The sequence below is a fragment of the Bombus huntii genome, chromosome 4 (assembly GCF_024542735.1).
Source record: "Bombus huntii isolate Logan2020A chromosome 4, iyBomHunt1.1, whole genome shotgun sequence".
Lineage (NCBI taxonomy): Eukaryota > Metazoa > Arthropoda > Insecta > Hymenoptera > Apidae > Bombus > Bombus huntii.
This window is the reverse complement of record NC_066241.1, coordinates 12,961,618-12,988,132: the sequence shown is the minus strand read 5'-3', so window position 1 is coordinate 12,988,132 and position 26,515 is coordinate 12,961,618. Positions and strand designations below refer to the sequence as shown.

Here is a 26,515-nt window from a genome sequence, read left to right as displayed (position 1 = left end):
TTTTATTTCTTCTTGAGCACGTACAGATAATCATATTTCTTTTCACGATAAGAATGATTAATACCGTTCTTAACAATTACATAGAGCATAAAAATAACGTATTCTTAATATGCTTTTCCTGTCCATTAAAAATCGAAAAGAAATATGAAGAAACCGATGAAATCTGCCAAAAATTAATCATCGCTTTATCGAACCTTAGAATTAAATTCGACCAAGTACTAAACCATTTCAACGACACGCTGTTGCTGCAAAAAAAGAGAGAAAGAAGACAAGCATAAAATGTAAAACTGTAACAATGTAACGTAAAAACGTCTTGAACACTCGAAAATTTCGTTCACGTGAATCCGTGATCTTGAATCGTAGTTGATCCCAAAATCTTAGAAGATATTTGCAGATGACAAGATAGAGGAAACGTGTTTGTCAGTGAATTGGGACAAATCTGGCGCCGTTGAGGCAACATTCACGTCTTGAACGATATATTGCCCCCCCATTAACAACGTGTGACACGTGAAATACTCGTTGTCATTCGTTAGTAGCCAATCAATAGCTAATTCTTTTTTATCTCGTAAGTTTTCCTTCCTTTTTCTTTCTTTATCGTTAGAGTAATATGATTTGATTATTTGAAGTACCTTGGTTCTTCGGTTCGTGACGTTATGTAATTTTCTTTTACGTTAATATATCGTGTGTATGTTGTATATAAGATATGCATGTGTGTATTGAAAAATAGAAATTGTAAAATAGGGAATTTACATAATCTTCCGCATTCTGAAAGTTAATCAATTATATCAGTATTAAGGAAGTATAGAGACTTCGAATTCCTACAGAAATACAAATTTCTAGAAATTTGTAAGAAATAATACCGAGTTTGTGGTTAGAGTGAAAAAGTTGAATATCTGTATTAATATTAAACTGAAAACTTCAATTTATATTTACTAAGAATTTTTAATATTTCAGGTATATATCTGAGTCTTTATTTACTATTAATATTAATATTAACATATTCCATTGAAAACCATATCTTACGATTTAATGTCTTAGAAATATTACACTGCACGAATTTTTCTACCTATTCTATTAACAATATTTCTCTATTTAAATTTAAATAATCTTAAATCTATTTTCATTCACACAATAGATTTTTAATCATTTTATATCATTAAATAAAATTTTAATTCCAAGTATCTACAATAATAAAATTTCTATCTGTAATGGTACAATCAAGTAAAAATTTCAAACTTTTCAGACGAGTATTTCTCTGAACTTCCCAATGAAGCTAAATTAAGATTGATCAAAATTTAGTTAAATAGATCCTTGAGTACAGCCTCAATTCCCAGTTATTCGGTACAATCCTCAATTGTTTCGAGTTATATATTACGAAGGCGTTCGCGACAGTTCCAACAGTTAATTTTAATTTTCCAATTGTTAACCTCTGTCGCTTCTACATTGTACTTCTGTTAAATTCATATACGTATTGTCTTATTGCAGTTCACGGAGCGCCGAGTTACGATGTCACTAGCGTTCAGTCACGATTGGAGACCAACGAGGTGATTCATAAAGTTAATAACAACCACCAACAGCCGGTCGATTTGAGAAACGATGATGGTGACGATGGGCAAACGCTCTATGTGATCGAGTTCGAGTCTGAATCGAACGAGAAAGAAGAAAGGAATAAAGGGAAAGACCCGTCTCTCGGTAAGTAGTGATTCATCTTTACGGATCTTAATTGAGAAAGTCAGAAGGGCGAAAATGATTTCTTCTATTAGTTTAAATAGTAGAAACGCGATACAAGTGACGAAACATTTAATTCGAGAATATCGTGGATACAATTAATTCTAATAGAGGAATCTATACATCTCTTATACTATTATTTTCTATACTGTGTTTAGTATAAGCTAAATTTTTATTTGATTCTGACAGAAAAACAATTAATAATACTCGATTGCTTACGTGTTGATTAATATACATTAAAATGAATTTCTTTTACTTACGAGGAAAAAATTATGACCAGTTACAATCTTTCACTTTTAATGGAAAAATTGAGAATCGAGAACTATTATAAATTCGCAAAGCGATAGATATAGTACGAGAATAAGGATATAAAATAATAATTGAAAAGTATAAATATCAGATCGTGTAGTATTACAGAAAATTATAAATTGTAAATTAAATTATAAGCATATTCTTGTTTCTTGCAGTATATATAAAGCACGATAATCATTGAAACAGATGATAATAAATCTAATCACTATTTATCAAATGTTAGCATTTATTTTAGGATTGTACATAAATCTTGTATCCATCATTCCACGTACATATTTAATAGCACAAATTCACGCAACACGATCGTTAGTGTCACTCATAAAAATTCGTTTGCCGATTTTAAAGGCTTTATTATCTCGAAAACTTTTCTCGTAATTTATATTCCATCATCGTAGCAGGATCTTACACGAAACATTTCTGATCATTCGTGACCAAATTTGATGCCTTCGTTTGCTCAAAATTTCAGCCTCGTACATTCTTTGGACTTCTTTTTTTATCTTTCTAGTATCTTCTTTCGACCAATACAGTTTTTTTCGTATAGTCAGTTCTATTTCAGTTCTTCTTCAGTTCCCTCTCTCTCTTTCTCTCCCAGAAATAATTTTATATTATTTTAATTTGTTTGAAATTGAATATTCCACTTATATTGTCTTTGACGATAAAAAGTAAAAGAGAGAAAAATATATAACCTTTTTCTTTTTGGAACAAAACCCATATTCTCAAGAAATTCTTTTGTAGAAGTATGCTGAAATTGTGGATCGATCTTATCACAAAAATTTGTTTAAATTCAAAGAATGAATATTAATACGAATGACATTTGATTTCGCCTTCAGTCAGTTGATTATCAATGTGAGACATCAGACGCATAATTGATTATTATTTATGTTTTCAAATGGTTAGTCGAACGTATTAATAGAAACTGATTATTTAATCGTGAATCACCGAATATAATTTGCATAAGATCTTACGTACAAGCAGCTAGTGATTGAAATAAATCAATTCCAGCATTGATTTAGCGTAAATCATTAAGGAATTTATTGCAGTAAACTAATTCTCCAAATGGTACCATAACGAAAGACGTCAGCAGAGTAAACCAATAACTGCCTCTCCTGTATATCTGTCTGTAATCTATTGCTTTAGATTTACGTATATACCTACATATACGTTTCAGATCGCGTGCATGTTATTTTATTACGTGCATTTCTAAAATTTAACATATTCTAAAATTACCTATTTCCCCAAAATGAAACCAGTCGAAACTTAAACGATACACATATGAAAAAGTAAAATTATTATACAGCTAATTACATAAATGAAAATCATGTAAAATTTATCACATCCTATACACACAATACGCATCCTTTAAAATCCCCATCAAAATTAAATCCTACTCATAAATTACATGTATTAATATAATTTTATTTTTCAATAAACTTTCTATGGGATTGCCGCTGATTGCATATATGTAAATATATTACATAAATCCTTTGTCAAAAATATCTCTTTATTTGCATGGGTTTTGCAAATTTTCTAACCGTTATAAAAAGAGGTCGCGACTTGGAAAAGATCGGAAAATATCATCACAGATATTCTTTGTTCTTATTCTCTTGGGTGAAGCAATAGAACCTTAGGTATATTATCACAGTATCATAGTATTAAAATCATGTTCACATAACAAATCCTCTAATTCTTTTAAGCTGTGCATCTTGCTATAAAGGATTATTATAAACATTTTATTAACTCGTCCGTTCCTTTTTTCACAGGCGGATTTCTTTTTGTTTCAGTGGACAATGACGGTCAAACTCCTCTAGACCCATGGTCGATCGTGTGGTACATCGGATCCTTCGGAGGTTTAGTCGCCTTTTTCCTAATCGTCAGTTGTTCAGAATGGTGTTGTCGTCGTGGTGGACGACCGTTAACAGTCCCCTATGCTCAACGAGCTGAAGCAATAAACGGACCTGTAGTAACAGAAACACCGCCTCCGCCGTATCATTTATTCGCACCACCGCCATACGATTCCGTAAATTACGGTGAAATCGTGGACAAAACAGCCGGAGAAAAATTGGACATCTACGTGATATCCGTGCCGATTCATAGACCCGTGGTCGAGGCTCCAGCCTAAGGTTTTCCCAAAGAGTTCCTCGAACAGAGGATTGCGACCGAATCAAGATCGAAACGACAAAGAAGAAGAAGAAAAAGATATAGTGTATTGTGTCGCTTCTGAAGGATTTGTCGAAGCTTCCTCGTTGGTATTCCCCTTTAACCGGGGACATTTTGACAATCGTCTGCTGATCCATGTGCAGGGTTCGTTGAAAACGAGCTGTGGATCAAGAAAGAATGTATGACGAGCTTAATGAATGTGTAACGTGTTGGTTGAACTTTGAGAACGTTTTAAGTATCGTGAACACTCGAAAGGACGAATAAAACTCTTGCTCATGACGAAGATAAGCTTGACAAACATGTTGCTCGGATCCTGCAGATATTTTAATAGTTGATAGTTGAATAGTTAAATAGTTGAAAGGACAAACAAGATATCTGTTCGTGATAGAGAAAATACTCTTCATAAGACATGTTGTTTGAATTTTGTGTAACTTTACTTGAGGATAATTTGAATATACGTATGATGAGTCTTTGAAAGGACGAAGAAGATTCTTGTTCATGGTAGAAGGAACAAACAATCTTCTCGAATTATTAATTGCATCTAGGAACAAGAAAGCACGAGAAGAAGCTTCGAATCTCTACGACGCTCGACGAAAATCGAGTTCATAAGAAATCCCCGAGAGGGAAAATTTCAACGCATTGTTAACGAATATTTAAAGAGAAACTCTCTATCTTTGTGAGTGTGGGCGAAGAAAAACGAAGTCGATGAACAATTAATTAAAGCAATTAATAGGGACTTAAAGATACCAGCGAGGGAGAAAAGCAAAAACGATTATGAGAAATCTCATCGTACACTCCGATGTAGGTCCAACTGAGAAGCAATGTTCTCTGTGATGAAGTTCGTGAAGCGAACTGAAATTAGAACTAGAGACAATCTTTTCGCGTGTGCTTTTAAAGTAAACCCGTTGTACGGGTGCCAATCAAGGAACTTTACTTTCTCCTTTCTTTAAGTCGAGTGAAAGATTAACAAGATGCAAATAACGTGTAAATCAAAGCTCGATCTCTTTCGAGGGACGAGCAAAGAATTAGAATGAATCGCGTGTTTCCATTAAGTGCTTTTAACACTTTAAACGAATTATTTATCCAATCACTGCCTGATCAGGTGAATAATTGAAATTTGATAATCCTTCTAATCCTTCCAGCTTATTAACCCGTGTATACGTTGATTTTTGCGCTCGACTCGTCCTAACTAGTTGAAAGAAGAAAGAAACTGCCATATTTTCGTACACTGTGCTCGTTATTCGTTATCCCTCGAGATCTACAACGCCATTTTTAACCCTGCTGCGTCCTTTCTTCGACTCACTCGTGATTTCTTTAGAATAAACAATTTTTTAAATATAGAAAATTTCTCAAAGTTATAATAAAATATAAAGGAGTCGTTATTGATATGCATAATTTCTATTTTTAATTTAATGTCAGAATCTTTTTTAAGGTATTAACCTGTTAATAGGGGGAAATGAATCATTTACATAATAATCTCTTATTTAGTAATTCTATATTTGTTTAGGTATAATTTCATGTTTGCTACAAATAAATTATATGTATAAGAATTGCGCGAAGAAAGCATGATAGATCGATTTTTGTTAATTTTCTAATCTCTTATAATAGTTATAAAAATTTCTGGCTGAAGTGCAACCAGGTTAACAAGTTAAAAGTGAGGTTTATTTAACGAAACAGGAGTAATATTGGAATATGCAAACTCTGTGATCGCAGCAGGGTTAAGGAACTACAAAAGCAACGCACAAAGACAAGTTCAAATGACGAAGTTGGTCGTTTTCTTCGCGCTCCTACGGCGTCACTTTTATTTTTGCATCATTCAAACTCGACCGAAAAATCAATCAGATCACCCGCGATGAAGTAATTAAATTGGCATTTAATTCATAGGTTGAAATAATTGCAAGATCATACAGAGAAATTCAAAAACTTGTCTAATATATTGTACGATTTGGAAATTAAACGAAAATATTTGGGATTATTTATGTTTATTTTCGAATTATTAAAGTACACATGGTCTTTTGATTATTCTCAATAACGTGATCTACAATAGGCACTTTTCTTAATCCTACTATGTTCTTTGGATTATTTTTAAGTAAATCATTCTTTTCTATTGTTAAAAGATTTTTTATTTTTGATAATAAGTATAAAAGAATCGGTAGAGATTTTTCTTAAAATATTAAAAATCTTTTTATTTGTCGAAATAAATGATATAAAAATGTGAAAATCATTCAAATCAATCAGCAGGGTTAAGTCAGGTCTTTTTTTAAATATAATTTTACTACGTATTGCGAAAATATCCAAATGCTTGCAATCGACATATACGTTGAAAATATTTCAAGAAAATTTAAAAGACAAACCGATAACTATTTCTAACTTCATTACAGAATCATGTAAATTATATCGACATAGAATACTTCATAACGACTACCATGTCTTATCTAGCATCTCCTTATTTTTCAAAACATGTCGAAATATTCGAAGTTCGCCGTGTCTTCTTTTTACCTTTCGATCAAAGTTAAATTATACAGACTGTTACAAGACAATGATTAAATATTTTAAATTGAATGAAAACAAACAGATATTACAATTACAATGGATGATACAAGGAGAATGATAAAAGATCAGTCTTCTTCAGTTTCGAAATGATACATAGAACATTTTAAGTTAAATTAAGCTTGAATCGAAAAAAATTACAATCAAATATGGATAGATGCTTCCTTTAAAAGCAGGAAAAAAGATATGATGGTTGAAATGTTCGGTTGCAAGCGTTCCGCTAATTACACCGTATCTCTAATCAGAGCCAATTACAACTGCGATTCTTTATATTTTTTTCTCGTTTTAACGGTAACTCAACTCTTCTTCCGGGTTGTGTATGTGTACAAGCGTTGCATAAGAGGGCGCGCGTGTAACTCGCCTCGCAACCTGAATGATCTATCAACGGGACACGTGTGCGAGAAGTTCGAATAATTTCTAATATTGCTACACGCGATTGACCTCAATCGCGATCGTTACAAGTCCGACAATTGCAGACGATCATATACATAGATTACGAGTTGACTGCCATAAAAAGAATTTAACCGAAGGGGGTCACGAAAACAGTTCGTGAAATATTCATGCGATTATGTCTCGAGGGAAGGACGATCCTTGTACATGAAAGCGTTTAAATACTTGCAGAAACATTTTATAAATATATGTTATACGAAACATTTGAAAATGTCATTAACACTGTAACAAGAGCCAACTATTATGATTATATTGGTAAACTGAAATAGATCTAAAAATATATGTATATGTGTGGAAGTAATAGATAGGATAGATATATAAAGTGTGTAAAAATGGCAAAAAAAAACATGTTATTATATTATTATATTACACAATACATCTCAATGTTCAATAATAGATAAAGCATCTTTAGCACTTATTATATATTCAAGGTAGCTATTCCAGATAAGATATACTAATTTTTTATTAAATATATGTTTGCAATAAATGAGCCATTCAGAAACCACAATTTCATAAACCAATTAATTTCATAAATTGAAGAATACAGAGAGGTGATGATATTACAAATATACTTTTAGATTTACCATTATATGTACATATCTTTTCTTGCGATGAAGAAATTTATAGAAGTAAGTGCACTTACATAATGAAATTGAGAAATTAATAGAAAATGGAATTCATCAGTTTGGTTTGTAAGAGGATCAGATATCTTATAACTTCTATACGTATTTTTTAGATTTGTTTCAAACTTAACCAATACATTGATACTAGCCAGGTCTTATTGCAATGCTGGTGAGATATCAAAATATTTCATGTAACACATATAATATGTACATAAAATGCTTTTACAAGTGTTATTGACAATACTTTCGTGAGCAACTTCCTCGGGAAAAATATTTTTAGTCTTCTCATTTTGACGCGTAGAGCGCCTTTATAAGAAAACAAAGTTTAATATTTAAAATGTTAAATGTTTTGTTAGAAAAATAAGTATTAGATATCTTAGATATTATAAGTTCGAAATACAGAAAATGTGAAAAATACTCGAAACGGAAAATTAGGGTATTACATGCGAGGAAGCCACGTATTGCGGAATCTAGTTTTATTTATGACAATGTTGTCGCATTGATCTCCGCCATTTAGCTTTAACCGGTCGATTAATTGTTCAAATAAAAGCAGAAGATAGGGAGAATTTGTGTATGAATGAGTGGGAGGGTGTTAGAGAAATTTATCGTACGATTACGTACAATGTCAATTATTATTATTATCGTTATTATCACTAGTAATGTTATTATCATTGAATTCGTAATCGCGTTTCCGATTGCGATTGGAGCACATTACGATGAACTTGCTCTCATTAAGGCATGCAAAATCGCAGCGCTGTCACTATTTATTTTTTATACTTTTATACATACTGTTTATACGTATTCCAACATCTCTATGTTATCAATAAAAATTTCTTTTCTCCAATTTCTACTATACGTAATAATTTTTTCATTTTTTCTCCCCGATTAATTATAACTGACTAATATTTATGCACATTCATATTCTTATGAATACAATTTAAAAAATATAACTTAAAATGGAAATTGTTTTATCTATCAAATATGTGCTTAATGTGCAATTTGACAATCAAAAAACAGTATACATACTATATATGGTATATAGGCAGCAATGATAAATTTTATAAAGGTTATCTTTTTCAAAATCTAATAACTTTCAGTACTGTTTTAAATTAAAAAATGAAGTATAAAAGTCGTAAAAATCATAACGCAATTTAGACTGAACAAAGCAAAGAAATTTGAGATAAAGAATAATAATATTTAAAAATTCTTTTCATTAAGCAAGAAAATTTTACCTGATTCGTTTGTACATTTCTTGATCAAGTAAATTTTGAAATATTACAAATTACTTACACTACAATAAGATATAAAAAAGATATGAAAAAATAAAATTTCGATATTAACGGACATTAACAAAATAGTTTTAAACGCGCATACAGGTTGACCAACGTAAAAATGCAAATTTAATTGCAATTTTAGCACATGGTCAACAACAGTCTTGACAACATAATATATGTAATTGCCTCTTACATCAGGTAACGATCGCATGTGCGTTTTCATTTTTAAATTTTCAATAAAAAATTATATATTTTAAGTTTTCAAACATTCTGTCGAAATGAAACCACATGGGTTAGACAAGAATTAATAAAACTTCTAAATATGGACAATTCTTTAACTTCGAGTTTTAAAAATATAACCTAATTATGGATTACTTAGGTGAAATAGTAGCGCTCGGAATTGATAGTATAATTTTCGGTGTTTGTTTAAAACAATACTTTCACTGCAAGAATGCAATTACAGCAGTCAAGGTAAATCACGTGTATTTCTATTATTATTATTGAATACCTAACTTTGTTACAAATAAAGTATGTTACACGTTGCATATGATAACTTAAATATTCTAACTAATATATCTTGATGTAAATTATAGTAACATGTTTAATGCTTAAAAATATCTCAAAATGTTTAGTTTCTCTACAGGGTGCAGAGTTTCATGAAGTTGGGCAACAATTGGGAGAACTCCTTGATAAAAGTTCTGATAATAAAATAGATTACATAGCAATTAGGGGTATTGTAAAACCCTTAGGAAAACCATTGAATAGCATTAATAATAAAAAATTAACTGGTGTTGTACAAAAGCTTAAAATCAAAGAACATGTTATAGCTAGAACTACTGCTGGCTTTTGGTAATATCTTTGTTTCAAATATGTTATAAAGATATAGAATTAAAAACATATGTATTTAAAACTAATAAATTTTTATTTGCACGTAGGTCAGATCAAGAACGTACTGTTCATAAAGTATATAACACTGTACCATTTTCTTTGCAACATGGAAGTTACTCCGTAGAAGTATTAGAACCATTATCAGCAGATATTTTAGATCTGGATGTGGTATCTAATACCTTTGAACCAACTGTACCATCCTTTGCAGATCATTTATGGGGGTTTTTCACAGGTAAAAAATAATTATTCATATACTGTATAACAAAAGTTGTAATTATATTATAATTCATTATTAATCTTAGGTGTGCGCCAACGTGGTTTACAATCTACTGAAGAACTACTTCGTGAAGGAGCAGTTATGACAGGTATAGGTGAATTAACAAGAACAAAATCCAAAACACTTACATTACAACCCCCTTTAAATGGTACACCATTTTATTTAACAAGCATGTCAATTAGTTCTTTGCTTCGGAAATTAGACGAGCGTAAACGGACATATAGGTGAGTTTTGTATTTATACAATTCTCAAATATGATTGTTAACCGATTTTTTATATTTTAGATTATTATGTTTAATGTTCGGTGCTATTGGAGTGTTAATTGGTGGAATAGTTTTTCGACGTTATTGGAAGGATAGAACAGAACAAAGATTAGCAGAAGATTTAAGACAATCTTTAGCTGCTTCACGAAAAGAAAGACGACAAAGAGTAAGAGATACTGATCTTAGAGAAGATCAATTATGCGTTGTCTGTCGCACAAATCCCCGTGAGATTATTCTTCTTCCATGTGGACATGTCTGTTTATGTGAAGACTGCTCTGATGATATTACTAGTGATTGTCCAGTTTGTAGGGCACCAATTGCACAAAAAGCAGCAGCATATATTATCTAACATCAGCATAGATATCAATTTTATTACTTGATGAAAATTAATGTATCTAAGAGTGAAAAGGTAAATAAATATGAAGTGACTAAAAATGCTAATGAAACACTAACATATACTTTTGAACAATAAAATAATTATTAGAAGTGATTAAAAGCAGTACAATCTCAATTGAAATTATTTACAAATTAATAATTTGTGTATTTTGATATTATATCCTTAAAATTCATACAAATATATTTGAAGGTATAAGTAATCGTCAAAATTCCAAATTTTTTAGTTTAGTCTTTTCATTGTTTTTGCATTTATCGTTTGTTATAGAATCTATCACTCGTTTAACTTTTGTAGATTTTCCAATGCCAAGTTTAGGGAGTCCTCTATTTAAACCTTCTAACATAATGCAAGCTTTACAAATTTCCTGGCTAGATACAAATCCACAACGAGAACAATTTCTTTGTTCTGGTAGTTTAATACTTTCTTTTATTTGCAATGTTTCTCCTATGAAAGAAAATATATTAATCATGTATTTATATAAATATCAAGAAATAATTTTAACACAATAATTATAATCTTATTTACCAGAATGAATGATATCCAATATAGAAGAGGGTCTGATTTTCTCTAGATCCTTTAGATATGTTCTTGCATGCCCTCTGTATGCATTTGGTGCATATATACATTCTGTTGAAAAGTATATCAACTGTTTAAAGTATGCATACATTACTATCTCTTTTTCATATGCATATTTGAGTGGCTTGCATCGTCTTATACAATCTGCTCCTGCCTATATTGTAAATAAAATGTTAATCGAAACATGTATTCACATATACATGCAACATGTACCTTTCATTTTTTATTTTTATTTTTTTTTTTTTTTTTGAGAAAGCAGTATACTAATTAAACTTACAGTAATAACTGAAGTACATCTTTGTAATCTTGCTATATCACCTCTTAAGATATTCATTAAAACTGTCTCTGCAATATCATCAGCATTATGGCCTGTTGCAATACAATCTACTTCTAAAAGAGCTGCGCCTCTATCTAACGCTTGTCTTCGAAATACACCACAGAATGTACAGTTACTTTTTTTGCCAATCTAAAATAAAATAAAGATTAAATAACAACTGTAAGTGATTTTTATGCAAAGTTTCTATGTAAATATATATACTTCTGCCACAATTTCATCCATTGTCCATCCATATAACTCTTTGTAAGATAATATTTTTAATGGGAGTCCATAGTCATCTTTATTCTGTTGAACAGTTTTCAAACTATCATCTCTATATCCTAAAATATAGACTTCTTAAAACAAAAATTCTGAAATATTTAAACATTATAGCATAATTCTTTTTATTGAAATACCAGTTATTCCTTCATCAATAGACAAAAGAAAAAGATCAATTCCATATTGGTATCTATCATTTAAAGTTTTCAAAACGTATGCAAGTACTGTAGAATCTTTTCCTCCTGATGCTCCAATAGCTACTTTATCACCAGGTTTAAATAATTTGCCTTGTGTAATTGTATTGTGAATCTCACTTTCAAATGCATAGAAAAAACATTCTTTACATAATGCATGCCCAGTTTTAGGTCTCTGTAATTAAAGACATAATTTTTCTTTCATACACTTCTGTAATATATTATACACTTAAATTTAAATTAAGAATTTAAAACAGTAACTTACTTTAAGAATAGCACCTTTCCCACACTGCTTTGAACATGGAATAGGCATTTTGCAGAATATTACACTGTTTACTTTGTTATAATAGAATGTTATAACAGAAATTTCACTGTGATAATTTAACTTCTAGTTTATATTTTTGTCTTTCTTCTTCTAATTTTTTATTAAATTAATAAAGAACTTACAAATATTAAGCTTTTATATATGTTTATTTATAGGGGTTATGTTAAAACTTTATTAATATACGAAATTCATTTTATCACACGTACAAAAATAATTTCAATTTATTATTTAATCGAAACCAATTTTTGTTTTCTACGATGAAGAAAAAAAGAAACTTTACTAGTTCATAAAAAAAAAATTTTCAACCGCGCGTATAGATTTTGCAATATGTATGTAACATGCGTTCTATCGAACTGATTAATCTTCTGGTTTCTCTGGAGGCGGGCCGCAAGGCTGTAGCATTTTTTCCATAAGATTGAATCGAACACGGGCTTTTGCTTCGTTTTCTGCGATAGCGAAGAAATTTAACAGATCATAATGTCCCATGTAAGAACTGCAAGAATCACGATGCTGATTTACAAGCCATTCAAACTTGGTTGTGTCAGCATGCCCTGTGCCAATATACTTTGATTGCAAATGCTCCAACTGACTATGAATGTTGTATCGTTCTCCCATATTCTAATTTTTCAACGATAAAGATTGAAGCTTAATGAAAACTTTGCTTTTACTTACTTAATATTTAATACTGTTTGTCGCTATCGAATCACTATCAACCATGGAATAAGAATTTCTCTTAAATATGTAAACATACATTACATCTTAAGGTAGAGAGCGCCTCTATCAGTAAACACATAATGCAGACATTTCATGTATTTAACAAATTTTAACATAAAATAATAAAATTGTAAGATTGGAGAAATGGAATTATACAAAAAGATATTTTAATATGTATCTAAAATAAGTATTTATTGGTTATAAATGTAACAGTATATATCTTTTTATATTTGTTCATATACATATCTACCTCATATTTTTCTTACATTAGTTTGAAAACAATACAAAACAAATCAATATTAATTAAATATAAATATTTAAACCATGAATTTAAAATCTAATTCGATAATATATGTTATATAACTATGTGAAGATATGTTATTAATATGTTTCGTTCTACATTTATAATTCTTGTATTTGTCTCTATTCTCTCTAGTTTGATAATGATGATATTTATATTTATATACACACATAACAAATAGATTTATTCCGACCAATCGCATCGAGTATAATAATATTCAAGATTATTCCGCAATTCTGTATACTCCTTACCTAGCCGCAAGAGTGCAGCACTTATCGCTTGTTACGTCAGACAATAATGACGTGCTAATGGTTAATGGCTTCTACTTACTTGAGCTACCTTTATGAGAAAGCCAAATACAATCCAAAGAAAATTCATGAGATATGATGCATCGGCTAGTAAAACTATAAAAATATGATTGCCTGAACACTTAATTGTTACGATAGCTATTAATTTTTATCAAATTTTACTCGTGGCCTACGAAATATGTGTTAAAACTGTTTACTGAGCAACGAACGTAACCATTGTATTCATCGCTACATTGGATCACCTCGATGCAAAGAAACTCAACATTCAACGTGTTATTACAAGATTTATATTGCACGTGAGTACTTATACGAGACATCGGCTTATAGTTCCGTTAAAAACATTGACTAACTTTCTTTTGTGAAAAGTGGGCAACTCCCTTGCCACCCAGTCGTTAACAATGGCGGCTATATTAGTTCGGCCGAAAAATTCTTTTCTGCAAAATATTCTTTAAACCGGAAAGTCATAAGTTTGTACTCGATAGATTTTTATTTTTACCTTGGAAATAGGGAAGTTTGTTAAAAATTACCGTTTTCCACTATACATATCGAAAAATCGTGCCGTTCGGAAATACTGTTACGTCGACTAATCTATGTATGTGGATGTATGTATGTATCGTCATACGTATGCGTATTATTGTCCATGTGTGTATAATGTCCATGATGATGTGTTGAAAGTATTAAGGAAAGCTGAAATATAATGCATATAATAATGTTCAAACCTTTTGGTTATATCAATTAAGGTTAAATTAAATGTAAAAAATTCATTTGTTTTGTTACTTCGATATTTTTGTAATATTTTTGAAAGTGAAATCTAATATATATAAAGCGTGTATTTCTGAAATTATATATTTATCTTTATGAGAAGGAATATGTAAGTAAGCTAATGATTTGTACAAATATTACATATTTTGAATTCTATATGTGTTATCTATAGTACTAAAGCATTGTCACTTATTTGAGTGCGATTCATTGTTATATACAGTTATGATACATACCTTACCAAAAAAAAAAGAAAGTAAAATTGTTTAAACGAGTTATATATATGATTGCTTTCTTAATTTTGATACTTCTATTAATTCTGCCATTGTTATTTACCAGTAACATCCAGTGTGTTAATAAAGCAAATAAAGTATTACAGATTACTTTTATATATTAATATTATTGCATTTCAGTAGGTGACATGCCTAGCAGTCGTGATATTGAAAGAGCTGAACGTAATGGAAGATTTCGAGCACGCAGAAGAGATAGTACCAGCAGTGATATAAATCGACATAGTTTTGAAGCATCTGATAAGAAGCATAGGAGGCATGGGAAAAATAAAAGTTCTGGGAAAAAGAAAAAGAAGAGATCAAGAGATAAGTCCGTAGAGAATGTTCCAACTGTAGCTTCTTCCATTGTTAAACCTTTGGTTGAATATTCAGATGTTAGTAGCGAAGACTTGTCTGAACCAGAAGCTGGGGAAATTCAGTCAGAAGATAGTAGAGGTAATAGCTATACAGATGGAGAAGTACCTGAAACAGTTTTACAAAGACGTTATTATGGAGGGAGTCCAGTACGTGCACTTGGTGCATCTCCTATTAGTCTTTCGCCATCTCCACCAGTTCAGCATAGACATGTTAATAGACATTATTCGCCAAATGAACAACAACCATCTGCAATGCATGGTGGAACACCTGAATATGAAGAAGAGTCTAGACGATATGCAAGAAGAAAAGAGAAAAAACACAAACGAGAAAAGAAGAAGAAGAGAAGTCTTAGTCCTTCATCCAGTACTGGGAAAAAGAAAAAACGAAAGTCTAAAAGGCATTCTCATAGTCTGAGTCCACATCGCATTGCAGATGAAATTATCATAAGCCCCGAGCATGAAAAACCAATTGGAAATTGGTCAGAATCACCGCCTTTACCATTAAAAGATAGTACCTCGCCGATATCACCTGCTACACCACAAGAACAAAGGTGTTTAAGTGATGTAGAACTTGAAATAACAAGGCAACCTCGAAATGTAACTCCTCCATCACTTCCTCCAAGACCAACAGAATCACCCCATACCCCTTTATTACCTCCGAGAACGACAACGCCAGAGAATAGCAAAGCAAGTTTATCAACAATGAAACATACTCCTGAAAGACAAAAGCATAGTCCTAGTATCCATACGCGACGTAGTAGCATTAGTCCAGGGCCCACTATTAGCTCGAGTCGTAGGAGACCTCATAGTCCATCGCCACCATCAAGACGAAGGGACCATAGCCCAACGAGAAGAAGAGATTTTAGTCCAAGTCCAATGGTGCATAGACTTAGGCACAGTCCTAGTCCTTCAACAAGGCGAAGAGAATTTAGCCCAAGTCCTGTAAGTCACCGACGTAGAGATCCTGTTAATTCTCCACCTTCGAGTAAACGTAGACGGCGTGAAGAATCTGAAAGACGACATAGACATCATGAAAAAGACAGAAGAGATAAAAGGAAGTCGAGATCAACTAGAAGTCCTACTGGAAACAGGTACTATTTATTACATGATATAACAATTCTAAATCATTTGTTTTGCTATTGAAAATAATATTTCTTTTTTTTAGGTTACATTTACCTCTTTCTCGTTCACGATCACGAAGTCCTGGACGATGGCGAAAGTTACAATCACGATCTAGATCGCGTTCACGGAGAAGAAGCCGTACTCCAAAAAAATCTCGTTCTCCTAGCAAGTCACATAAATCGACAAGAAAACACAAATCAAAAAGTCCACGTCCTTCGAGGATACCTTCTCCCTCTCCTCATAGATCCAGAGCAAGAAGCCCCTCAAGTATCACAGCAAGAAATCTCCGAGTACAAGCAAAGATTAGCGAAACTAGTTTATTTGCTGAACTCGTGAAAGATAGAAACATGAGGGAATTAGCATACAAAAAGTTACAAGCAGCTAAGGAGAAGGCTGTTATTCAAGATGAAGTTCAAATTATAGAAGGCACTGATGAAAAAGATAGTAGTAGTGTATCTTCTGAGAACAAAGCATCCACAGACAATAAGGATAAGTACGTGAATCATAAAGACCAATTGAAGATAACAAATGAAAGTATGAAGCCTGTTGACCTTGTGGATATTCCTGTTCCAATATCGGATGACAATGGAATAGCGGGAAAAACGCCACCATTGCCAATTACACAAACTGTTAATGCACCAAATGTAATACCTGCAACTAATCAGCATATGTTTGTATATACTTCACCTACAACTACCACTAGTGTCTGTCCAGTGACTGTTACAAATAGTCCAAGTTTCCCAGCTGTTACAAATCTGCAAGCGCCACCATTGCCACAATCTGAGTCTGCAAATACAACAGGTTTAGTGTCTATGTCAGTGCCTATTCCTGTACCAGTACCTGTTCTCCCTAATTTATCTGTTCCACCGCCACCTATACCTATACCAGTTCCAGCACCAAATACAGCTATGTCTAAATTCAATCCTCCTAACAATCTAGTTCCTCTTAAGTCGGTAGATCCTCCTAAGCCTCCTATTGTAGCATTCAAAACTAAAAGTTTATCACGGTTACCATTACCACCTGGAATTAATCAAAATGATTTGGAGAGTATAGACTCACCACCGAGTCGATCTCCAAGTCCGCCTAGTAAGGCACAAATGAAATTCCCAGCTTCAACTACAAAACCACCGCAAAAAAAGAGTATTAAAGACTTACCTATGCCACCGGGTAAGTTTGTGATATAATAACATATGTAATTTTAACCTCATTAAAATAATATCTTTGTTATTATCTATTTCATTATCTATATGATTAATTGATGTGTAGTTGTTCCTGGATCAGAAGATTTAAGTGGAGAAGATGATCCAAATGCAACGCCTCCTCGTACAAAAGTTGAACGTGTACCACCAAAACCGAAATTAAAAAGACCAAAAATTTTGAAACGTAGAAGTTCTAGAAATTGTCATATGCCTATGTCGGCTTCGAGTGGTAAAGATTGGGGAGAACGCTCTGTTGACGTATTTGAAGTCATAGCTCAAATAGGAGAGGGTACTTATGGACAAGTTTATAAAGCTCAAGACAAACGAGCTGGTGTACTTGTTGCATTGAAAAAAGTTCGTCTGGAAAATGAAAAAGAAGGATTTCCCATTACAGCAGTACGAGAAATTAAAATCTTACGACAACTCAATCACAAAAATATCGTGAATTTGAGGGAAATAGTTACGGACAAACAAGACGCGTTAGATTTTAGAAAGGTATTATATATATTAAAATATATAATATAGTGAGGATAGTATTGCATATTACAATATTATAGGACAAGGGTTCATTCTATCTCGTATTTGAATACATGGATCATGACTTGATGGGTCTTTTGGAGTCTGGAATGGTTGATTTCAATGAAATGAATAATGCAAGCATCATGAAGCAGTTATTAGATGGATTAAATTACTGCCACAGTAAAAACTTTTTACATAGAGATATCAAGTGTTCTAATATACTGATGAATAACAAGTACGCAAAATGTATTATTAGTGAAAAGAAAATTTGTATTTCTACAATTGTATTTTTACAATTTAATTGTATAATTTTTGCAGAGGGGAAGTTAAATTAGCTGATTTTGGACTTGCAAGACTTTATAATGCTGAAGATAGGCAGCGTCCCTATACGAATAAAGTGATAACTTTGTGGTATAGGCCACCTGAATTATTACTGGGCGAAGAACGTTATGGCCCTGCAATAGATGTATGGAGTTGTGGCTGTATTTTAGGAGAATTATTTTCTAAGAAACCGCTATTTCAAGTAAGGAAATGACGATGAACTACATTTCTGTTAAAGAAAGAAATTGAATAAAAGATGATTATTTTTATCTTTTGTAAGGCAAATGTAGAAATGATGCAGTTGGAGATGATTTCCAGAGTCTGTGGTACACCGACTCCTGCCGTTTGGCCTTCTGTGATAAAACTGCCATTATGGCATACATTGAAACCAAAAAAATCACATAGAAGACGTTTACGAGAAGATTTTTCATTCATGCCAGCACCAGCACTGGATCTTTTAGATAAAATGCTGGAATTAGATCCAGAAAAACGAATAACGGCTGCTGATGCACTTAAAAGTGCATGGCTGAAAAATGTTCAACCTGAGCAGTATGTTTTCTTCTTGTATTTGAATATGTATACATAAAAAATATTATTTAAGTTTATCATGTAGTTAGGAATAGTAGCAACAGTATTTATGTAGGAATATAATTGAACAAACGTTGGAATACTTTTTTTTATAGTTTTTTTGTACAAAGACTTTAACTATTGCCCATTCATAAGACCTGTATCTCTTATATAAAAATTAGGATGCCAGCACCTCAGCTTCCTACTTGGCAAGACTGTCATGAGCTGTGGAGTAAAAAACGAAGACGTCAGCAGCGTGAGCAACAAGAAAGCTCTGCTGGAAAGATGCCTCTTCTCCCTCTTCCAAATAAAGGAGGTCCCCATAAGGCTATGGAAGATCTGTCTGATGTCGGGGGGTGAGTAGCTGTAGAGAGACATATTGGCACAAACTAGGACGCGATATCCAGTACTGACCAGATACTAATTGCTTACACACGTAGATGGCTGTGTATTGCAGTTGTGCTTGGCATTTATTTTCTTAGCAAAATGCGTTGTTAGAGATCTTATTTAAAGAATGAAAACATAACTGTTGTAGTATCTTATTTTCATCGTCCGTTTGCATGTGACTTTCAATAATGGATAAAACAAGTTAATTTTAGTTTGATTCACAGTCGTTCAAACACGACGATGGCTATAGTGCAGAACAATGGAATATAGACACGAAAATGTACAGCAACGTTCTCTTTTCATGGGTTTACTACAAAGATTATGTTCTCTAATACTTTTCAAATACATGAAAATATTTTGAACGCATGTATTTAGAAGAAATACAAAATTTATAGCGATATGTTTTTTCACAACAAAATATATCATAATATAAAATAATATTTAAATACTCCTTAATAACTGCAAGAAATAATATCATAATATTATATATTAGTATCCTTTCAAAGTAATATCAAATATTATTTGTTTTGGAGGGTCAGCATTTATGTAAAAGGAAAATACGCGTTCCTTTTACAATGTGTTTGTGATTCAATTTAATTGCCTTTGAAATTAATTATATGAGCTTTAAAATTACGAGATATCTTTTATGTTTAATAATATTAAGATGATCAATAAGTAGCTAAATGTGTACATATTTGCTAATCTATGTTCATGTTAACATAGCCATGCATACATTATGACATGTTTGTGTAAATGAAAATGCACATATGTACGATTTTATATCACAGCTTATATATGCATTTACATAAGTGAATGTATATGCATATAATTACCAATATTCATGATTGTATCAATGATATACATCTCTAAAAGCTGAATTTTAAAATGGTTATATAAGAAAGAAAAGGAATATATATTAAGTATATAATTGTAAATAAAAAAAGAAATTTCGTATGTTAATTTTCATATTAAACTATTAAATTGAAATGTCTACAAGCGCATGAAACGATACATGAAATGAATGAGCACAAATTATGAGAAAATAAACGATCTTTATAATATTTAAAGTCTTGGAGTGTAAATAGGTCAAATGGATACTAAGAAGAAGCTGATGGAAGATTGAAGACAATGGAATACAAGGAGCCAAGATTAAAGTGTGAATGTATTACGCGAAATATTAACATCACGGCCATCACCATCGACATTTCATTTTATTTACGTTAATTCAGTTTATTTGAACATTCACATCTATAGATCAGGCATATTTTAATTGATCATATTTTCGCAATTGTGTGTTATAGTTTGTTATTCTGTATTGTAGATAATTATCATAAGTTTCAATATACGAATGGCAGTATAGAATATTTGTTAAATATTTTCATGTTTTTGCATGTATTATGTATCAAAGCCATTCTTATAATGAAGTACGGGATATGGACAAACCTAATGTATTATCTTCGCAATGTAAAATAATATTGAATTTCTGTAATATAAAATATTTACAAAATGTCCATAGGCATCTGCCTAACATTTTTATGGACAATGAATTTCTAATGTTATTAAAATATTTTATCGTTTAATTTGTTTAGTCCCTTTCAATGTTTCTATATTTTTATTTGTAAACTAAGTAACCACACACACATATAATCCTTTGATAAAGTCATATCTGACAATGAACACTGGGACCTTGGGAATGAATGATAATACCAGTGTACATGATTATGTACCCTTTTAAAATGACATGCAAAGTACATGTTATTTTTCTACTTATTCCACAATAAGTTTGTACGGATGTTTAATACATTTATTATCTCAATGCAGAATGTACCAAAATAAATAATATATTGATATTATAAAAATATAATTTCACGCGTAGGTAAAATAAAATAAAAATTTCATTTCTGTGTAAACATTAAACAGCGTTATATGATAATAAGATGATTCAAAAATTCATGCAGTTTATTATCACAAATAAAGAATATTTTATTATGACCTTTGTCATGAAGGTAAATGAATCAGATTAAGGGTGATTAATAATATGTGCTACTTTAAAATATTATCAAAGAAAAATATTGCTTTGTGATGAATCATTTTAATAAATTTGATGAATTTAAATAAAAACGGAAAACAGAATGGATCAATATAACAATATAAATCAATGTGTAAAATCATTTTTTTGTAAAAACGACAATAAAGTAAATATATTTTCCATTTTAGCTACTTTATTTAACATAAAGTATGAATGATTTGGTAGTTTCAATTCATATTGATTTTAAACAGAATTATATACAAAGTACAATATAATGATTTCTAAGCATTGCATGTAGCACATATTACAAAATTTATTATTAAAATTTATCAATTGTATGATCAAATTCAATTTTCCAATATTTACTATTTTTATTGTATTTGTATATGTAATTATTATGTAACTGATAAAATATAAAAATATTATATATATTATATCAGAAAAAATACGTGTGTACAGAAAATATTATACATTGCAATTATATATAAATATATAAATACTAATTATTTTACTGTAGAATATTATATAAATAGCATACTTTTGGTTATGTACACATGTTATCTCTACTATACATATATATCATAATAATACTATATATAGTACACATACATTAAATTAATTATTATTTATTTTACATTGTTAACGATAAATTATATTGTGGAATTCGTAGGAGACAACATAATACTTGAAATATAAAGTAACAAATAATTGTAAGTGAATACAAATTGGCAAGATATCTAATAAGAAAAACAATTATGTTTCAGGAAATAATGTTATTGTGGCAGAATGATAAAGGGCAAATTTTATAGCACTTATAAGAATATAAATAGGTAATAAATATTCCAAATCCGTATAATATATGTTTATACCCAGGGTGTCCAGTTTAATAATTCACACGAGACTTGGTTTTGCGTATCATATAACAAATTGGGCTTTATGACTAAAATAATAAAAGCTTGATCGTTTCGTGCAAAAAGGTTGAGGATGCAATGAATTGAACAATCACATTATGATCTTAATATCTATGATCCTTTATAAAATTGTTGTGTCATATCTCTTCACTTATACAGATATAAGTGATAAGTATGCAATAAATTGTGAAAAATAAAATTTACAGAATACAAATAAAGTTTGATATGCTGTGCCTATTAAATTGCATGTATATCCATAAAAAGTATTGATTTGTTAGTCTTGCTTGTTCAATATGCACGTTTATAAAACGTATTATCTTTTGCATGATTTCTATTAATTATGAAACAAATATTACTATTGGGTATCCATGTGTTATTGTCCATCTTAATAATATTTATAAGAATTTTATTTCATACTGTTTTATTAGCATTATTTTATAAATATTATTAATATATTTTATTCATTTCAAGAAATATTCCATTTTAATATGGTATAAATCATTATAGAGGTCATTTTACGGAATTATATATGTCGGAGATGAAAGGACAAATGTGAACCCGACATATATAACACACTAGAAGTTTATATTTATTATTAAATATATTTACTAATTACTTTATATATATAAATGTATATAAATATATATATATAATTTATATATATTTATATATGTTTTATATTCAATAAATTTATTTTAACATAACATTTTGTCATGTTCAATAAAACACTTGATCTTTACTTTTATAGTTTTTATGATATGCTTTTGACTTGATTTCAGGTCTTCCAAACGTTTAAAAATGGAAGCAGGTTACAATTCTCATCCAAATCGTCTTGATACGGAATCTTTCTATGGGGGAGATAATTTGTTCAACCAAAGCAGACCTTACATGGTCTCATCGCCATCATATTATTACACAAGTCCTCCACCTGTTACACCACGGCCCAAGGGAGATGTTAACAGACCTTATATGATCTCATCACCATCATATTTTTATGTTAGTCCACCATCAATTATGCCACGGCCCAAAGGAGATACTACCTCTCATATGCCAGAATTATACACAGAAGATAATCTTGTTCGAAAATTAAGTGCTCTCACAAATGTATTAAATCAGGGAAAACCAATTCGTGTTGAAGATCTCATGTCACTTCGATCAGATAATGAGGTACATATACTTGGATTATTGTTTTAAATACTTCATTTTTATAACTTCATATAATCATTAATTCTATAATATGATATTATTATATTGTTATAATATTTAATAGCATAACTATTATAATTCAAATTACAGAGTGACCCAAAAGTAGTACAATTACTAGGAGAATTGCATGCTGAACTACGACTTGCTGCAAATTCAAGATCAAGTGGACTAATAGAATCTCACCTTCCTGTACTAAATCCACTACCTTTAGGTAAGTTCTACTTATTTTTTCTTATATTTATGATGTATTATTGTTTTATATTTTATTTTTGCAGATACAAATGCAGCACAGTCAGGAAATTTTGATGCACATGCAGTTTATGCTGGTGATGATGCAATGAGTTCTGGAAGGTGGTCGCAGGTGGCTACAGCTGGTGTTCGCAGTGCATTATTAGCGCTAATGTCGCGCTATGGTTTGGAAACTTGCAATCCTTCCCCTGTTATCACCCGACCCCCAGGTAAACCAACATCCAACCTAACACAAAACCTTTCCCTACCCTCGACTTCCTCTCAGTCAGCATTCAGCTCATAATGATCTGTATATATAACTCTTTACAGCGTTCTAAACTATGTTCTGTATAAAGTTGGAAAAGGTCTAAATTGCTATTTTTTAAATTAACTAGGCATGGAAGTACAACTGCATCCAAGTTGTTTATAGACTCTACTATCTGTTCATAACTGTAAGTGCACATTCGGTGTATAATTGTATATAATTGATGTATTATTATTACGTGATCAGTTACTTAATATAGTACTTGTATCTTTAATAATAACAACATGCTCTTTATAGTCCACACTTATGCGACATATGAAATAAGAGCTTCAAAGTATTAATGTTTATCATCTTAGTTTATCACATTAAGTTTCATTTTCATATTGGAAATATTTAATACTTATGTGTATATATATATACATGAAAACACAGGTATAGTGTATGTACATCTAAAAGGTTCAAACAAAACATTTGATAGATCAATATAGATACTTTTATCTTTTTCAAAACAAGAATTTGTTTTTAAACTATTTAGCGTTTACTACATATAACTTTATGTTAGGTGATATATTTTGTTATACTGAATGAATTTGTTGAAAACGAATTAAAATATGAGGGTTGAAGGTATTTGAAAGAAAACTAAAATTGGATGCATTCTAAATGTTTATTTGTTGCATAAGCTTTTTTTTTATATACGATGTCAAATCCTTATTTATTATGGAAATATTTACGGGATGTAATGTACATAATAATATCGAGACATAATAAAGAGATAAAAGTACACGAATATAATAGGCTTTTTTTAGGACAGAAGAATGAAATTAATTCAACTACATAAATTCGTATTTATAAATTAAGTATATCATAAATAAATAATTTTTGTTTGGTTAGATACTTACAAAGTTATGTCAAGTATTTCTATTTTTTTTCTTATTTACAAGAAATAATAAAATTGAAGTTTTCGGAGTTCTTTTTCAACATAATAAAAAACAGGATAAAAGAAAAATTAACGCAAGTTTCACGAACGTTTCAGATTGAAGTGATTGCAAGAGAAACACGTATACTACGAAAGTGAGGTTAGGACGTGTGCTTCTATACCGGCAAGCTGTATACAATATGTATGTGACGATATCATGGCGATTTGTGCTGCAGTTTAAAAAGAAACTGGCGACACACTAGATTATTCAGTGAAGTGATCAGCAGTATGGAGTATGGGAATGAATAATAAATTGTTTATTTTGTTGAGTTTGTTCGATTCTATGCACAGTGTGATAATAATATAATATAATAAAAAAAGACACAATGAATTAATTAACGACAAGTGAAAAAAAGGGACAGGGTATTAAGTTGTTTTAAAAAGAGAATTACCTAACCTCATTCATTTTACTGATGGCTTTGTCAGATGTTTTACAATTCGATTGTTCCATAGAGAATGAGATTGCGCAAAATGCTTTGAAGAATTTTACTGGAATGCTAGGAAAAGCATTCGAACAATATAAAAGTAAGTATATTTCTATCATATATATTGTTCTTATATTAGCAAATGGAGTTTCTTCGTTTATATTTCTTTCAGTTATTTGTTTAACTTACAACAACAAAGCTTACTTTTTTTAATTACAAGGAAATTACGCTTACGATCGAAAAATTATTCTTTATAGTTTCTGTATGCAATTTTATAATAATATATATTACTTAATTTTTGATTTGTTATGTACAAATTAAAAAAATAAAATCTTTTAAAAATAAAACATTCATAATGAAAATAATAATGTACTTTCATTATATATGTACATTGCTTTATATCATGAATGCAATTTTAAGTAAAAAATTTGTAGTTAAATTTATATATTTACACAACAGACTCTTATATTTACAGAGTTATGGAATGAATACTTAAAACTGCAGAAATATTGTGGAAACATTACGAACATTGCTGACTTTAAGATTCCATGTGAATTGTTTGAATCAGACATTTTTAGTAATAAAGATGTGTAAGTTTTAATTCTGTTGCACACTTATAATTTATAATGTTGTATTAATAAGATTACATTATACATTGTTTAATGTTTTATATTTCAGTATTATACCTGCTAATAACCAAGTATTAAAAAATACAAAAATATTTCCACACGAAGATATTAATTGTGATAATAATTTTAGAAACTGTGATTATATTTCAAATGTAGATAATGCTGTTTTAATTGATAGTTCTGTTAAGTGCCAAATACAAGAAGATAAATTATTAAAGAGCCCAATACTTGTAAGGAAACATTCTAGATTTAAGAAGACTAATGTTATAAATAATCAGGTTAATCTAAAAAATTTTAAGAAAAATGAAATGAATTTGTGCCTACCAATAAAAACAGATATTTCTAGTTTAACAAACCTAAAAAGTGATATTATTCAGAATCCATTATCTCAAGACTC

General features: G+C 30.5%; 5 protein-coding genes across 15 annotated transcripts in view; 3 read left to right on the top strand and 2 right to left on the bottom strand.

Annotated features, from left to right (window-relative positions):
- LOC126864782 (uncharacterized) overlaps positions 1-8,664 on the top strand; it is a 33,933-nt gene extending 25,269 nt beyond the window's left edge. Inside the window, exons 2-3 of one of the 2 annotated variants that reach the window (XM_050616489.1) lie at positions 1,486-1,692; positions 3,801-8,664. In XM_050616489.1, coding sequence (XP_050472446.1) covers positions 1,486-1,692; positions 3,801-4,159 — 566 coding nt within the window. In that variant the 3' untranslated portion in view covers positions 4,160-8,664. The remainder of the gene's footprint in view (positions 1-1,485; positions 1,693-3,800) is intronic. The other variant, XM_050616490.1, reaches the window with a different exon arrangement.
- A 572-nt stretch (positions 8,665-9,236) lies between these two features.
- Positions 9,237-11,018, top strand: LOC126864779 (mitochondrial E3 ubiquitin protein ligase 1). The gene is made up of 6 exons (XM_050616486.1): positions 9,237-9,292; positions 9,353-9,565; positions 9,738-9,943; positions 10,030-10,214; positions 10,285-10,483; positions 10,544-11,018. The coding sequence occupies exons 2-6, from the start codon at positions 9,461-9,463 to the stop codon at positions 10,869-10,871; spliced, it is 1,023 nt and encodes a 340-aa protein (XP_050472443.1). The 5' UTR covers positions 9,237-9,292; positions 9,353-9,460; the 3' UTR covers positions 10,872-11,018.
- On the bottom strand, positions 10,979-12,695 carry LOC126864777 (cytoplasmic tRNA 2-thiolation protein 1). The gene is made up of 6 exons (XM_050616481.1): positions 12,547-12,695; positions 12,225-12,456; positions 12,031-12,149; positions 11,770-11,958; positions 11,442-11,646; positions 10,979-11,360 (listed from the first exon to the last, which is right to left on the bottom strand). The coding sequence occupies exons 1-6, from the start codon at positions 12,592-12,594 to the stop codon at positions 11,122-11,124; spliced, it is 1,032 nt and encodes a 343-aa protein (XP_050472438.1). The 5' UTR covers positions 12,595-12,695; the 3' UTR covers positions 10,979-11,121.
- A 114-nt stretch (positions 12,696-12,809) lies between these two features.
- On the bottom strand, positions 12,810-13,370 carry LOC126864783 (splicing factor 3B subunit 5). Its single transcript, XM_050616492.1, has one exon. The coding sequence runs from the start codon at positions 13,219-13,221 to the stop codon at positions 12,964-12,966; it is 258 nt and encodes an 85-aa protein (XP_050472449.1). The 5' UTR covers positions 13,222-13,370; the 3' UTR covers positions 12,810-12,963.
- Positions 13,371-13,652: 282 nt separating this feature from the next.
- Positions 13,653-25,399, top strand: LOC126864766 (cyclin-dependent kinase 12). Of its 10 annotated transcripts, none has more exons than XR_007689330.1 (13): positions 14,372-14,535; positions 15,102-16,425; positions 16,500-17,623; positions 17,723-18,150; positions 18,213-18,409; positions 18,493-18,697; positions 18,776-19,044; positions 19,245-19,418; positions 23,169-23,556; positions 23,686-23,806; positions 23,871-24,053; positions 24,154-24,275; positions 25,122-25,399. XR_007689330.1 is itself a non-coding variant. In XM_050616448.1 (13 exons), the coding sequence occupies exons 1-12, from the start codon at positions 14,520-14,522 to the stop codon at positions 24,251-24,253; spliced, it is 4,464 nt and encodes a 1,487-aa protein (XP_050472405.1). In that variant the 5' UTR covers positions 14,372-14,519; the 3' UTR covers positions 24,254-24,275; positions 25,122-25,399. The 10 variants fall into 10 exon arrangements, 7 of the variants coding, with proteins under 7 accessions (XP_050472404.1, XP_050472403.1, XP_050472405.1 ...); XM_050616448.1 differs by having other exon boundaries at positions 24,219-24,275; XR_007689329.1 differs by having other exon boundaries at positions 23,871-24,275.
- Positions 25,400-26,515: the final 1,116 nt, after the last annotated feature.